Source organism: Amyelois transitella, chromosome 25 (genome assembly GCF_032362555.1).
Source record: "Amyelois transitella isolate CPQ chromosome 25, ilAmyTran1.1, whole genome shotgun sequence".
NCBI lineage: Eukaryota > Metazoa > Arthropoda > Insecta > Lepidoptera > Pyralidae > Amyelois > Amyelois transitella.
In genome coordinates, this window is record NC_083528.1 from 295,541 (window position 1) to 312,862 (window position 17,322).

The window sequence follows — 17,322 nt, forward strand, 5'->3', positions numbered from 1 at the left end:
CCATCGCCTAAAAAAAAAAAGAATCCCAATTGTGTAAGCCTATCCCTTAGTATCCTAACATGGTATTTAAAGAGTTATGTACCAACTCTTTAAATAATCATGGCCGAGGTGGGATTCGAACCTGAGCCTGGCACCTTGCCGATTCAGAAACTGACGCTCCAACATAGTCACTTACCTAACTATGCGTTATTAAAATTCCGTTTAAAGTAAGCAGATATAGCCCTATCATTCTATGCTTAAGACAGAACAAACGACATGATAAATCCTCACAATTAATATAATTTTGCTCGCTTGAGAAATGAAATTTAATGAAATTATAATTGCAGTGGAAATGAGAGCGTTAAGGAGTACGTTGGGTGGGAAATTGAGTGACCGGATAAGGAACAGCGTGATAAGGGAATGTTGTGATGTGAAAGAAGATGTAGCTACAGGAATAGAAAAGGGTATGTTGAGATGGTTCGGTCATGTGGAGAGGATGAATGAAAACAGGTTGACAAAGCAGATATACAAGGAGAGTGTGGAGGGAAAGGTCGCAGTGGGAAGACCTAGACGAACGTATCTTGATCAAATTAAGGACGTCCTGGCAAAGGGTCAGGTCAAAAGTACCCGAAACCGCCGACCTTGCATGAAGAGAGTTATGAATGTGGATGAAGCGAAGGAAATATGCAGAGACCGTGGCAAGTGGAAAGAGGTAGTCTCTGCCTACCCCGCCGGGAAAGAGGCGTGATTTTATGTATGTATGTATGAGAAAAATATGTTTTCTTGTGAGAAAAATGTTTAATTCGTCATCTCTTTAATAAAGACTTCAACGAGACGTTTACTGAAACTTAATTTTTTCCATATTTTGAATCTATGATTTCTGTTGTAAAATTGTTCTTTTTTAATTCAAATAGAACACTTAATTTGTTATTTTAAACAGTTTTTATTATTTTTACAATTCTTCATGAGTCTACAAAATTAAAATTAATGGTTGGATACCTACTGTTGAAATTAATGAAAAGAATCGATTCATTGCCTATTATTTGTCATCCTATTAAGTCCATACATTAAATAGTTTCAACCTCTTTTTTATCACATGTTACTGGCCAGTTATGAAAAGTTAGGTACATGTTTTGTTTTTTATTGAGGAACTTGAGTGAAAAAATTTGAATATCAAAATAACTACGCAATAGTTCATCAAAGATATAATTTTGGGTCGCTTTTATTTTTCAATATATTTATAATTTAAAGTGTGTGTGTGTGTTTTTATTTGTTGTGAAGCTCTCATATCGTAGTTCGCAAATTGAACAGATACTGAATAATAATAATATAAGAATAAGAAAAAAAATTTAATATAGACAGACTAAAAGATAAACTTGGGATTCTTCATTTAGGCGGTGGGCTAGCCGCCTTTCGCCTTATTAAGCCTAACAGCTGAACGTGAACTGAACGCAAGGGGTATAGGTATAGTGATTATGAATTATGTCTGTCTGTTTTTTGCTTTTTGTATGTTTTACTCTTATGGTGCAATAAAGAGTTTTATCTATCTATGAATGAGTGAATGAATAAAATTTTGTTCATGTCTATAAAGTTACTTATTATAAAGAAAGATTGAAAAATTTGACCTAAGGAGATAAAACATTTATCAAAGAATTTTCTTTTTATTACATACTATGTATACCTACAGTTTAAATACATACCTACTTAAATAAAACATAAGGCACTTAATCCAAGCCCATCATCAAGCATCGATACCCGGTAAGTACAATTTGTAGAACTTAGGTAGTTATGTTGCTTCCTAGTTAATTACTTTGGTAGCTTAGGTAAGGTATATAAATGTAACACAATACCCAAAATATTTAGAAATAAGTATATCTCGTGTCAGTAGAGCCTATTCACTTGCACTTAAATTTACCAAGTCACTAATTAAAAAATTAAAAAAAATATATTATTCACAAACCTGCGATCAATCCTCAATGGGTCGCCACGCCAACACCCATCACTTAAAAAAAAACAAAAAGTCAATGGTCAACTGTCAAAAAGAGCATCCGGGCTCCAACCCGCGCGGCTAAGATGGCCGTTCCAAATTCAAAATTGGTGTGACGTCGGAAAGGCGCGCGAAACCTCTCCCCCGCCTCAGTCTTCACCCCCGCGCCACTCGCAGCCCAAAGGGCGGTCGGAGTGTTCAATAATTCACCATTTGGACCAACAGCGACCGCGCTTCGCCCCTCCTTCTCTATAATACGTTCAAAATCGCGCTGTCCCCGTCTGATCTGATGCGCATTTCTGAGCGCACATACTCGGTCTCTGTCTGTCTTTAGAGGTGGGTATATGTGCGTCTCGCTCGGACTCATTAGGCGGGTCTTGTTGCGTGCATTATGTAGTATGTTTGAAGAAGATTTTATGAGGTTTGCGCAGCGGAGTACAGAGTGAGTAGAGATTCAGAGCCACCAATCCACACTAATAACAAAGAGAAAGGTTTTGTATGTTTATAACGAATAAAGTCAAGAACTGCTGAACTAGTTTTTACGAAATTTGGCACAGATATAAAGTAGACCTTTGGCAGTCACAGGCTTTTTTACGGACGAAAATTTTCCACGGACGCAACGCCAAGCAAAAGCTAGTAGGTAAAAGATAAAAGACAAGTGCCCTATGATTTTGTACACGATAAACGTGTTCATACCTACACAGAAGCACGCCTCAAACTTACCTACCTAGTTCTTTTTTCTGATTTGATAACAAGTTACTAAAAGGAAGGTTGATAGATGAAATAATTTGATATCTATTAAATTTGACTGACTGAGAACAAACATAGGCTACTATTTTTTTAAAAGTACAATTCAGGTACACTTACAGATACCTACCTTAAAAATGTAGGTAGGTACAACTTTACTGTATTAATTTGAATCTATTGTTTTGCTTACTTAAAATATTTGTGCAGTATTTTCAATAATATTTTGAACAAATAGATGGCTAGGTAATAAACTTGAGATTCTTCATGTAGGTAACTAGACGATGGGCTAGCAATTTGTCACTATCTAAGTATTTGAATTTAAATTCAGTGGAACGCGGCCATTCAGTCTGCTATACGGTTAGCTACTGCCTACCCCGGAAGGGATGGAGACAGTATTATATCTTAGGTATATATAAAATTCTCGTGTCACAATGTTTGTCTCCGTACCTACTCCTCCGAAACGGCTTTACCGATTTTAACCAAATTTTGCATGCATATTCAGTAGGTCTGAGAATCGGCTAACATCTAAGTATTTTTCATACCCCTAAGTGTTAAGGGTTGTCCATACTTAATTTTTTTTTTAACTACAAATTACTTAAAAATTATTTATATGGCAAAACAACGTTTGCCGGGACAGCTAGTGTAGGTATGTAGGTACCTAGGTATACCTATATGTTCAGTGCCGCGTGTTTTTCGGCACTTTAGGATAGAACCACTGCATTTCTATCTCATGCATGTCGTAAAAGGCCACTAAGGGATAAGCTTACTTAGGATTCCTCTTGTAGGCGATGGGCTAGCAACCTGTCACTATTTGAATCTCAATTCTATCATTAAGCTAAATAGCTGAACGTGGCCATTCAGTCTTCAAGACTATTGGCTCTGTCTACCCCGCAAGGGATATAGACGTGACCATATGCTAACCCATCGCCTAAAAAAGAATCTCAAGTTTGTAAGCCTATCCCTTAGTCGCCTTTAACGCTATCCATGGGAAAGAGATGGAGTGGTCCTATCCCTTTTGTATTGGTGCCAGGACCACACGTCCGTTGAAATAACAAAACGTGTAAACTCATTTCCGCGTTTAAAACAGAACTCTATCGATATAAAGTAGGTTTACTCTTCAAGATCATTTTTTTTATCAGGGCATACCCGATTTGATCAAGGAACTCACTCACTTTCGTGTAGGTCAGTCAGAACAGGGTTATAGTTAAAAACAATATACCTAATATTAGAAGTAGTTGACTGCCTTTAGGTTCCCGGCACTGAAGAATAGGACTAAGGAATAGGCTTATAAACTTGGGATTGCTCTTGCAGACGATGGGCTAGCAACCTGTCACTATTTGAATCTCAATTCCAATAAAAAGCCATATAGCTAAACGTGGCCTTTTCAAGACTGTTAGCTCTGTCTACCCCGGCAGGGATATAGACGTGTTAATATATGATATGTATGTATGATTATGACATTTGTTACATATCTCATTCTCTTTTGTCCTCTCACGGTTAAAAAATATATTTTATGCTATTTTATGATTCAAGTAGGTAAGTTCACCTTTACTTCAGTGTCTAATGAAACAGAATATAGTTGATGTTAGGTAAATAAGAAATGGAGTTTAAATCAAACAACACTAATTTTAAACCAACTTTATTTTTAGCTAAAATATAATAATCCATACATCAAAGAAGTTTCTAAGTATACAGTAATAATACCGCGATAATACAAAAAGAAGTAAAATAATAATACGAAAAGAGAATACATAAAAATAGCTACCTTGTGTAATACTCTGTCGACAATCGAACCTAGGGCCTGGGCATTCGAGCCGAGTCACACAATAAAAAAAATCATATAAAATTAACACATCTCTTGTTGCGAGGTTATGTGTGCATGAGTGCGTGAGGTTATACGATATTCACTAGTGATGCTAATATGTCGATAGACCGGCTATCGATAAAATACTAAAAATCGGTTCAAGTCGATAATGCAAATGATGCTTTTTATGAAATTGTTTCATCTTTTTAAGACGTTACAAAGTAAATAATTTCAGAATTCCGTTCACTGTTTCACCCATGCGCGCACAAACCAAGCGAAATTTTGAGATGATATCAAACAACTAAATCGGGTTGGACGGTAGTCGAGTAAATAAGAATAAACACAACGCTACAACATGGTACTCATAATATAAAATCAACGGCGAGCATGTGTCCAGGGATTGTAACACGTTACAAACAAGAAAAACCAACCAAGAAGATCTCCACGATGGCACTACAATTGTTCTTTGACTACTTTGAATATTGTGAATCTATAGTGGCTCCCCAAACACACAACTCCGCCCGACGATGTGCGTCACTAGTTTTGACAGCTGTCAAATGATGACATATGAATTGTCAACCAATAGCATGAGATTTAATGCAGGACTCTACGAGATATCCTCCTTTGTAGGCTTCGTATTTTCTATCATGCATAATGGGTGGTAGGGTTGATAACTGTCAAAAATATTACCGACAGTCTGTCGGGCGTTAAAAAAAATATCGTGCAACAACACTGGCAGTCCAACTCAGGGCGTCGAGTGACGATGACGAAAACGAACAACACTTGACATGTCTAAAGACGGATTACATCAATGATTATGTCCACAACGATTGCTTAACGGTGTAATTACAGTCAGTGTCCACTTACACACATAATCTATGCTAATATGGCAAACTGTCCATGATATGCAATAATAAGTGATGGGAAAACTCGATATTTTGAGACGTTGATGTCTTTGGAATCATCTGAGTTTTAAAGTCAAGAATCGAATATCGACTTGATTCATAAGTGTCATTGTATGTTTTTGTTTACGATTTTGTCAATGTATGCCTTGTCTCATTCACATATATTGTTCTGTGCAACCAGAACACATTGATAATTAATTCTTCCCAAGAGTTAACAAATCAAGTGATCATTATTGACTTGTTAATTCAAAAATGACACATGGATTCATACATTTCTGTTGCATTACCTCATTTGTGGCTTTCAGTCTCCAAATAAAAATGTCTCAAAGTGTCGAGTGTGTCCCATCACTAGCGATAATGCAACCCGAGCGCTCGGCGCGCCTCAAGCGGATAAAACGGAGAAATAAAAACCTAACTACACTTAAACTAGCGGGCTCGCCGACGCCCTCACTACCTAATTGTTAGTAAAAATCCCTTAACGCATTCAAAATATATATATATAATTATATAGTAGCTGATCCTAAACCGATACCATCTGTATAATGTGTATATTATCGTAATCTATGTATTATTATTTCAAATAACTCTGTGCCTAATATACATTTAAGCCGTTTTGTTGAGAAGCTCGTAAAGGGTAGAAGATTTTTTTGGACATTTTTTGTCTGACGACAAAATTACTCTACGAAAAAAAACAATAACGGAATTTGTACCAAAATAAATGCTTTATCAAACGAAAATGTTCGTTTTGTACTGAAATTATATCATAAGCGTGGCGCCATGGCGTTCGACAGTGTTAAAATATTAGTCTTAAGTAATTAAAACGAAGAGAAGCGTTAAGGATAGATGGCGCCACACGTCGAGAACTTGTGCTTAGCAAAGTACAGCGGATTTAACAGTAAGCATATGCCGCGTAGTGTCCATATAATACACAAATAGTAGTGTTACCTTACAAACTACTTACTTATCCAACTCCATACGAAATATGATCTACGCTTTACATATTTTTTTTTTCCTTAGAAATGTATAGAAAAGAGTTGAAGGGCGCCCTCTAGTGAGGACAACGAGAAACTCGGTCCTACGAAAGCAAGCGGGAAATCAAACTTGTTTACGTATAAAGATTTGATATGATCAATTTTGAGACCTTAGAATATATGTTTTAGAAATAAACCGTGTGCCGTTGCGGGTGTAATCCAAATCGCACATTTAAGTCTCTTCACCGCTTAATTTAAGATTTTTCATTCGAAATCAACAAATAATAAATATTACAATCTAAACAAAAATTTTGTTAAATACAACAAAAATCAATTCCATTTACAATACAATTGTCTGTCCTTTTCTGTAGTCGTATGATGGGAAAAGGACAGAGATATAATTTCTCGCGATTTAACGAATTTGAACCCGCTACGGTCACAGTATTGTGCCGCGAATTGTGCTCAAGCAGTCATTAGGAACCACAAACACAGCAAAACATTCAAAATAGTTAATTAAATGATAAAGATTTGACTTGATAAAAATACATTACAGCATTAAAGTAATTTTTATTTAACTGTAAAATACTCTTTTTTTCCACTTTATTGAATTTATCAACACGATTTGAAGTATTGTATGTACAATACAAAATTTCGCCATTTTTAATGTAATTAATTTGCCATTTGTCTCAAAAACTATAAAAATGTCTTACTCTGTTTGTGAACTTTAAATGCACTGTAAAAAAAATCAATTCCATGAAGAACCACCGCATTCCTTCCGACAAGCCAATGTAGGCCTTATCACTGTGCGCTAACATTCAAAATTGTTCCCATTTATATTAAGACAGAACAATATGCTACAAATTAAAAAAAAAAGAAAAACATAAATTTGATAAAAACCAGCATCACATAATCGATATAGTTGTAATTACCTTTAAAATAACGAATGGGGTTTCAAATAATTTCTAATATGATCACAGGAGTAGCTGTAAATACAGTTTAGACCTAAATCAGATAACATCGACGCAGTGTGTTCCTACCTTTAACTAACGTTTAAAAAAGTACACGCAGTTCTTCACAATACATATATTTTTTTACATTTCAAAATACGAACCCACATTCCAAGAAACTTTCAATTTATGCCAATACTTACATCAATTATTAATAAATCAATTTTATTTTTCACATTTCAAACTCCGAGCCTACATTCCAAGATACATTTAAACATTGAACATTCCAATTTTGAAACGATAAAGGTTGCAACACACTGTGCCGTTCAAACTTTGTCGTCGGGAACGCGGGGTGGTGTGCGAAAGAGACGGCGTGCGTAGTGACGCGGCGTGCGAGCGAGACGGGCGCATTACATCGTGCTGTTGTCCCACTCTAGCTGGCTGATGTTCCTGTACTTGTGTTGTTTACCGGACATAACTGAAAAGAAAAATTATATTTTTTAAAATTAAAAACTGCCGTTTGGTATCCGGTAACAAAAGAAAAAAGAATAGGACCACTCCATCCCTTTACCATGGATGTCGTAAAAGCCGACTAAGGGATAAGCTTATAAACTTGAGATTCTTCTTTTAGGCGACGGGCTAGCAACCTGTCACTATTTGAATCTCAATTCTATCATTAGCCTGAACGTGGCCTATCAGTCTTATCGAGACTGTTGACATATATATATATATATGTATGTATATATTAGTCACCTCTCCCGTCGTTGCCGTCGTCGTCCTCGTCGGAGGAGTCGTGTCGGTCGGAGTCGGAGTCGGAGCACGACGAGCCGTCGGACGACTCGTGAGTGCCACAAGTCGGGGCTGCCGTCTGAAAATACAGACAGATAAAATATTATTATTAACTGTGAAGTTAATAATAATAGAAATAAGCATTTTTAAGGTGTCGTGTGGTACCCGGTACCTTTAGGAAAAAGAATAAGACCACTCCATCTCTTTCCCATGGATGTCGTGAAAAGCGACTAAGGAATAGGCTTATAAACTTGGGATTTTCTTCTTTTAGGCGACATGCTAGCAACCTTGTTGAAGTTGAAATTCAAATAGTGACATTTGAATTTCAACTCTATAATTAAGGCAAACAGCTCAACGGGGCCTCTCAGTCTTTTTAAGGCTGTTGGCTCTGTCTACCCCATAACTAAGCGTAAAAAACACTTTCGTAAAAATCGCATCAAAATCAGTCCAGCGAAACGCGGGATAATTGCGAATAAACATACATACTGGTAAAACTTAGAAAACATTACATTTTGAAGGCAGTTAAAATTAAAAATAGACAAAGTAATGTCTGTTATCCACCTCAAGTCGAGTAAGACGTATTATACTATTATTTGACGAAATATTCCTATCGAAATCATTAGTTTTACATTCATTCATGTTTTTTGATGTAGATAATTTACATTCGTCAACGACTTACACTTAAGAGATCTATATTTGTAAATTGACGTCCGGTGAAAATGGTGCAGTGTAGTTTGTTCCGCCGCTTCTTCTACACATGCGCTTTGGAAGCGGCAGTAGTTATAATTAGATTTAAGTGATGTGACGTCAATAAGTGATACCTTGTATCCAATTTTGAAAATAAATCTATTCTATTCTATGTACATATAAAATCAGCTCCCTACTCACCTCATCCATCGGATTGACAGTGATGGTCAGTGCGGAGTCGTCCCACGCCATCTCGGCGTCGGGCGCGGGCGCGGCGCGGCGCGGCGGGGCGCGGCGGGGCGGGGTGCGCGTGCGCAGCCGCGCCGCGCCCGCCACCGCCAGCACCACCACCACGCCGCACGACACCACGCCGATCACCAGGGCCACGTGGTCTGTAATATGTGGTGTTCATTAAATAAATCGTCAACCCAATAATTGAATGAAAATTTATTCCATAACAAGGCACATAGTGTAGCTATACGTATGATTTTCAATGAGGATCTAATTCAGTATATGTTGGTATTTTTTTTTCAATATTGGATAAATCTATCCAAGAGATATCCATTTATTCAACTTTGTGTGTGTATACTGACTGGCGGGCTGCGCGCCGTCGGCGTGGAGGTCGCGCACGCGCGCGGCGGGCAGGTCGGCGGCGTGCGCGTCCCGCAGCGCGTGCGCAGCGAACACGCGCGGCGTCAGCTGGCTCACGGACACGTGGTGCGGGTGCGATGGCTGGAAGACCACATTTAACTTTATATTTTGATCATAAATGTTATATAAATCTATTTTTTTTTTCAAACTGATTGGGAATCGAACTCCGAACTCTCCGAAAGAAGTTTCAAAATGTGGAACTTAAATAGCTTAGTTTTACAAATATCGATTGACCAATAAAACATCGATCAACATTATCATGACCTTATTAAAGTTTCGGCCAAAGAACATTTCACCAACGTTCTTCACGTTCAATTTAGGATACGCGGAACAAAAAAGCGCCGAATCAATATCAAAGTTAACAAATAAATGAACTAAAAATGCTATGAACACAAATAAAGAATAAAACATATCAATCAATATTGAAATCAAAACTTGAGTTAGTAAACAAAAGTTTGGATAAATTTTCTCTGCTATATTCTGTGTCAAATATTGAGAATAATCTTTTTTTCTTCATTTATTATTGATTTTCCCACAAATTTAAAATAAGAGAAACACTAATTTGAAGAAATTATACGAACATACTATTATCGCCATTACCAAATAATTTCTTCCTTAAAAAAATTTTATTAATTCATTTCTATAATTATAATTATTGTTTGTTTGTAAACTCTTTATTGCACATAAAAATAAGTATAACAAAAATAAAACAGTCATTGGATATAGAAGAATATTTACAATGGCGGACTTATCCCAATTGGGATTTCTTTCAGTCAACCAAAATTAAAAGGAAAATCCATAATAAAAGAGGCAGCGCAGATTGTTGTAGATTGTTGTAACGCATCCAACGCATCCTCAATGCTTTTAGCATTGAGGATGCGTTGGATGCGTTTGGATGCGTTACAACAATCTATTAATTACAAACTAATTAATGATAAACATACATAAATAAAATATATGTATATAAACTTACATAAATATAAGTACACTAAAATGTTAGATGCATCAGAATACAAGATGCATCAGAATACAAGATGCATCAGAATACAAGATGCATCAGAATACAATAATAATTATACCTGTTTGTCCCGGACGGCGTCCATCTTGTCGGCCATGCCGCTGGGGTGTAACTCGCGGGACAGCGGCTCGCCCGACATGTGGGGGTGCACCACGGTTAGCTGGAATTCATTACAATTGAAATATAGTCATAAGTCATATGTATGTATGTATGGAATGTTATCCATGGAAATGAGACGGAGTGGTTCTATTCTTTATTTTATTGGTGCCGAGAACCTCACGGCACTTCATGAGAGAGTAAATAATCTCTGTATGTAATCTGTTGCAATTATATACTGTTAGATAATGAATTAAGTCCGCTTATTGTACTTTACAAATTGTAATTGTTATAATAAAAAATACTTAACTAATATTGTAAAAAAGAGTCTAATAAAGATATTTATTTATTATTTATTTATTTATTATTATTATTAACTAAATAAATTAAACTCACCGTTTGCACGTATTCGTTGCTGGTGAACCGCCCGTTCAGCTCCGAGCATGTCAGCTTGAACACGCGGTTCAAGTAATACGCCGGCTTTTTGTTGCTATACTCGATCTCGCGGAGAACCTGCATCAATCGACGTACACACATATTAACACGTCTTTATCCCTTGCGGGGAAGACAGAGTTAGATATCTCGCAAAAACTGAAACTGATGTATGGCTTAATATGGAATAGGCTATTTGACTGTAATAAAAATATACATTTCTTTTATGTCATCACTCTTAATATTATTTTTTTGGAGCGATTTGTAATAACGCGAGATAAAAATATTGCATTATTTTAACAAAATCCGTCTCAGAAAATTAGGCTCTTTTATGCAGCTGTCACGTGACTAAAAACGAACGTGATTGGCTATTTCTATTATGACGTCAATTATCCATAAACAGACTGTGGATCGTACTGTTCCTTAGTATTCGCTATTATTTTTCAAGATTTTATAAGTGTTTGATCGCTCAGGATTACTCAGATAACATAGGTATTTAATAATGGAAACCAATTTCGCGAAAGCTGACAGTCGAAACCTACCAAAAGACTTTTGGTAGGTCCACTTTTGCCAAAAGTGGACCCAATAATGGTAGGCGTCTTCTTCAAAGACAATCCAGATTTCTATGCTGCCGAACTGAGGAATGTGAAAACATCAATGTAAGTATATCTTGGTAACCACTGATCTTAGATCATGATCTGAAACCACTTCATGCGAATATTCAAATCCATCGGCATAGAAAAAAACGATTTCGTAGGAGATTTTATTGTTGTATTAGTGCATTTAGGCACTGCACAACATTTATAGGAACTCATTTTAAAAATTTTCACACATGACGTGGCACAAGTTAAATAAAACAAGAGAAAATCAAAACTTTTCGAAACACCAACAAGCTTTGTATGATATTTACACGAAATTTACGTCACTGCATGCCAGGGCCGCCATATTGCTAAAAGTCGCGTTTTGGCGGCATATTTGAATATTGCATTTTCTTTTTCGATTTTTTAAAAAATAGCTGTAATAAAGGCAGAAAAGTATTTTTGTAGGGCTCCTTATAAACAAATAAATAGCCTAAGATAGTTTTTAGAACTTTGTCAAATAGCCTATTGAGATTCAAATAGTGAGAGGTTGCTAGGCCTATAAGAAGAATCTCAAGTTTATAAGTCTGCTCCTTAGTCGCCTTATACGAAATCCATAGGAAAGATGAGATGTATCATTATAGATACAGACCTTTTTGTGAGCCACATTATTTAGTTATATTATAAATTTTGTCAGTAATAGTCTTTTACGAAAATATTGAAAAGATATCTCATTGAACAAGGTTTTTTTCCGGTAGAACAACTATTGTTGATTATTTTTTGGGTAGTAAAATTATTTAAAGTTAATTTTTTTAATCTTCTACACCAAAATTGTGATAATTGTATTAAATTGCAGATTGACGGGTAAGACATAAACTTTATTATCGTTAGTAATGCTTTTAAAGGATACCTAAATATTTATTTAAAACTTAATTGAGTCTTTAAGCTACACTTAAACTTGACGCATAAAGAAATCTGCCAGTCAATCTTCAGAAAATGGCAAACAGATTAAAAATCATAAAATTTTATTGAATAAGACTTCAAAAATTTCTTACTATACAAATAAAATATTTGAAGTATTGCATAACTTTACAAATAAAGTTTATGAAGTATTTCAAAAAAAATAAAAAAACCTCAAAAACCACCAACCTTCTGATAATTACGCACTGAATCGGCGCCAGTCAGTATCACTCCATCCCTGGTCACGGCCGCCTTTATATCGTACTTGAGCGGCAAATCGGCCGCATCCCTCAGCATCAGCGCCTCGTGGTCCGGGTTCAGGGCCGGGTACACTGACACCACGCACGAGTCCAGCCTCTGAGCCGCATCAGAATCGGCCACCACCACATTGACCATCAAATCCGGGAACACCCTCAAGCCGGCCCTGAAATGGGCGTAATCCCGCGCCGCGTCCGAGGAGCCGTTTAACAAAATGGTGGGGGTCTGTGGCTGGAGCACCATGATGTAGGAGTCTGCGGGGCGCGCGCTCAGCACGCGGCCGCTGTCGCAGGTGACGGTGGTGGAGACGTGGACGTTGCGGCGGCCCGGCGTGGGGAAGGCGCGCCCGTCGCCGTACGCCACGCGCCGCAGCAGCGTCTCCACGTCCGCCACGCCGTCGCCCTCCACGGCCACGGAGCGCAGGTACAGCTCCGGCGCCAGGCTGAGGCCCTCGCGGCAGCGCGCCACGCACTGCAGGGCTCTGGTGGGCTGGACGGCGCCGCGCAGCACGCCCAGGCCGGCCAGCCAGCCGCGAAGGTGGTGCTTCATGTCGCTTTCTGTCCCTGGGGGGCGAAAAATAATCAGTTTATAAAACAAATTTCCCGTGTGGTACCACCAATAAAAAAAATAATAGGATCACTCCATCTATTTCCCATGGTTGTCGTAAAAGCGACTAAGGGATAGGCTTACAAACTTGGGATTCTTTTTTCTCTATTTGGATCTCAATTGCTCAACTGCTTGCTTGCTCGAGCTGAACGTGGCCGATCAGTCTTTTCAAGACTGTTGGCTCTATCTACCCCGCTAGGGATAAAGACGTGACCCTATGTATGTATGTATAAAAAAAGTCTGGTATTTTTAGTGACTTCTAAAATGTCATATAGACCTTTATAAAATTAAAAAGATTCCCCAACCATAGGCATAGAAAAGAAGTTGAACAGAAGTGTGGCTTGAAAAAAAGTGAAGCATCGTTATGGCGGTTTTGTACGCTATGAGTGACAGAAAACTTGCCATTTCGCGTGAGATAATCTATGTATAACGTAATGGCGGCCTACTGTCACACTATTGTTAGGATCATGTGCTTGGAGCGTGTAAATACTCGTATACAGTGAGCTTCATTTTGTATATCACATAGTGAAATCGTAACCTTTATTATTAAATTTTTAAATTATTCTTAATGTTAAGAGAGGAAGACCAAGAACAAAATATTTTGATCAAACAAAGCAAAAAGCATACGTAACAACATACCAACAAATAAAAAAATTTACAGAGAAAAGAAATGAATGGAAGAAGCTCTACTTAACTCAACTGCCAAAATTAGCTCTTGAATTTTTAAGACTGTTGGCTCTGACGTTCATATATATATATGTATGTATGTTTGTTTGGTTGTTGTAAACTCTTCATTGCACATAAAAATAAATAAAACAAATTACAAAACAGTCATTGGATTTAGAAGAATATGTACAATGGCGGACTTATCCCCAATGGGATTTCTTCCAGTCAACCAAAATATTAAATCCACACTAATAATAAAGAGGAAAGATTTGTATTTTTGTATGTTTGTGTGGAAAATCTAGCGCTGAACGTTCGGAGCGGCTTATGGTACAAAGAGAAAGACAACAGTCGTTAACAATTAGGACGCGCAATAGAATTATGGCTCATACTAATAGATCGGCATTCAATTACGATCCCCAAATTGATTATGCTCATCAGAGCAGCATACAAATCGCTTTGCTAAAAAATGGATTGATGAAGCAAACTTTATTTCAAAATATAAAACACAAAAATATGTCCATCTGTGCGAAGCCGGGGCGGGCCGCTAGTATTATATAAAGTATATGTATGTATGTACGAGTCATACCTTGCCAACAAGCGCCTACGACCATGGTAGTGTTGACCCCGTGGGCCGGGTGTAGCGGCCAGTCGTCGATGACCTCGGGCCCCTTGCCGTCGGCGCGGTAGGGCTCCCCGTCCACGAACAGCTCCACGTTCGGGAATCGAACGTTGATCGCGTAGTGATGCCACTCGTTGTCGCACACCTGCGGAACTTATTTCGTGTAAGAAATCTTCTTCTTATACAGGGTGACTTTATATTCACCTGCATAAATTTAACTGTTAAGTGTACTCATCTAAAGGATATTTAAAAACGTTAAAAGAAAAATTTAGGTTCATATTTCAGAAAGTACGAAAAAAAATAAAAGTATCAAAATCCACGATCCCAAATACGTCTTATCACTCCGGCAAGCGGAAAAGCGACACGTAAGATTCATAGGTCAATTAACATGTTTAGTTTTAATTTCTTTTTGTAGTATTGGACTTTAATAAAGCGTGTGACGTAGTTTTGAGGGTTTTTAAATGTGAAAATGATGATGATTAATTTAAATAAAAATAGGCTTAAACGGCTCAGAAGCATGGGTATAGCCTATGTTTAAAAGGATGCAGTTGTTTTAAATGTCACCCTGTATATAAAATTCTCGTGTCACAATGTTTGTCTCCGTACTCCTCCGACACGGCTTTACCGATTTTAGTTAAGTGTTGTCCACCCTTTACATTTTTTTTTAACATTACATAAAAATTATTTATTATGGCAAAACAACGTTTGCCAGGACAGCTAGTAAAGTTATATAAATCTTATCGACTTGGCGGGTGCACTACCGTGCCCCCAGATTGTAGTAAATTTTTAATGTAGACAATGTGCATTCGTCCACGATTTAGATTCACGAGATCTATATTTGTAAACTGACGTCCGGTGAAAATGGTGCAGTGTAGTTTGTTCCGCCGCTTTTTCTACACATTAAGTGATGTGACGTCAATAAGTGATAACTTGTATCCAATTTTGAAAATAAATCTATTCTGTTCTATAGAATATCGTTATAGTTACTTTGGTAAAATAAAAAAAATATTTATTACCACTCCCTCTCATTCCCATGGATGTCCTAAAAGGCGACTAAGGGATTGGCTTACAAACTTGAGATTTTCCTTTAAGGCGATGGGCTAGCAACCTGTCACTTTTTGTATCTCAATTCTACCATCAAGCCAAACAGCTGAACGTGGCCAATCAATCTTTTTTAAGTCTGTAGGCTCTGTCTACCCCGCATGGGCTATAGACGTGAATATATGTATGTATGAAAGAGCTAATACTGATACCATTTGAAATGTTCTACTCACCTCAGGTATCTTCCACCGCCACTCCGCAGGCCTGAAGATGTTCAAGTCACCGTCTCCGAAGTCACGCCTCAGCAGCAGAATGAGCCGGCAGTTCCGGACGAAGAGGGCGTAGTGGTGGCGGTTCATTTCTGTTGGTGAGTAAGTTAGTCAGTAAGTGAGTAAATAAATAAAAAAAAAATTCAAAATTCTTTATTCTTTATTCTTTAGAAAAAGAATAAAATTTTTAAAGTTTGTAAATGCTTTTGTTGTTCACTAAAGGAGTACATACATACATACATATGTTCACGTCTATATCCCTTGTGGGGTAGACAGAGCCAGCAGTCTTGAAAAGACTGATAGGAATAAAGGAATACATCCTACTAATATTATAAATGCGAAAGTTTGTATGTCAGGACGTCAGTATTGATGTTTGTAACTCTTTCACGCATAAACTACTGATCCGATTAGCAGCAAGTAGAAGAGGTCATAACTCAGCGGAATTTTTGCACTAACTGAAGTGCAAAACGCTGATTTTCAGTCATCACCATTGAAGTGGGGGTACCAATGATCACTCACTATGATCATCAGCCAAACACAAGACATGCTCCTTGCGATGTTTGTCCTGGTCAGGGGAGGCGGCGTGCCTCATCCACACGGAGACGGCGAAGCTGCCGGCGAGCTGGTGAGGAAGCAGCGTCTCCGGGACGATGGCCGAGGTGGTCTCGCCGTCGAATTCGAACATTTGCTCGCCGTCGCGTCCTGTTGATGGAGAAATATATATATATTCTATTTATTAAGCCAAATAGCTGAACGTGGCCATTCGGTCTTTTCAAGACTGTTGGCTCTGTCTACCCCGCAAGTGATTTAACCGTGAATATATGTATCACACAGAACAGATGTCGCCACACTACTTTATAATGTTTTTCGCCATTCTAGAACATTCTGTCCCGTCTACAGTTCACGACACTGTAGATACCCAGCTTTCTATCACTTCTGTGACCGACAATTGAGAAACACGTACATACATACACATGGTCACGTCTATATCCCTTGCGGGGTAGACAGAGCCAACAGTCTTGAAAAGACTGAATGGCCACGTTCAGCTACTTGGCTTAATGATAGAATTGAGATTCAAATATTGACAGGTTGCTAGTCCATCGCCTAAAAAAAGAATCCCAAGTTTGTAAGCCTATCCCTTGGTCGCCTTTTACGACATCCATGGGAAAGAGATGGAGTGGTCCTGTTCTTTTTTGTATTGGTGCCGGGTAACCACACGGCACCTGAAATACGTACCTTGAAGAAGAAATACGTACCTTTAAGCAGAAATACGTACCTTTAAGCAGAAATACGTACCTTTAAGAAGAAATAC

General features: G+C 37.8%; 1 protein-coding gene across 1 annotated transcript in view; it reads right to left on the reverse strand.

Moving 5' to 3' along the window:
- Positions 1–4,336: 4,336 nt before the first annotated feature.
- The window catches only part of LOC106141614 (calsyntenin-1), a 194,377-nt gene continuing 181,391 nt past the window's right edge, over positions 4,337–17,322 (reverse strand). Inside the window, exons 8-17 of the mRNA XM_060951551.1 lie at positions 16,530–16,712; positions 15,975–16,102; positions 14,668–14,845; positions 12,741–13,372; positions 10,978–11,094; positions 10,547–10,645; positions 9,410–9,548; positions 9,018–9,208; positions 8,094–8,208; positions 4,337–7,818 (exon numbers count right to left, since the gene is read on the reverse strand). Of these exons, the coding sequence (XP_060807534.1) occupies positions 7,751–7,818; positions 8,094–8,208; positions 9,018–9,208; positions 9,410–9,548; positions 10,547–10,645; positions 10,978–11,094; positions 12,741–13,372; positions 14,668–14,845; positions 15,975–16,102; positions 16,530–16,712 (1,850 nt within the window). The 3' untranslated portion in view covers positions 4,337–7,750. The remainder of the gene's footprint in view (positions 7,819–8,093; positions 8,209–9,017; positions 9,209–9,409; positions 9,549–10,546; positions 10,646–10,977; positions 11,095–12,740; positions 13,373–14,667; positions 14,846–15,974; positions 16,103–16,529; positions 16,713–17,322) is intronic.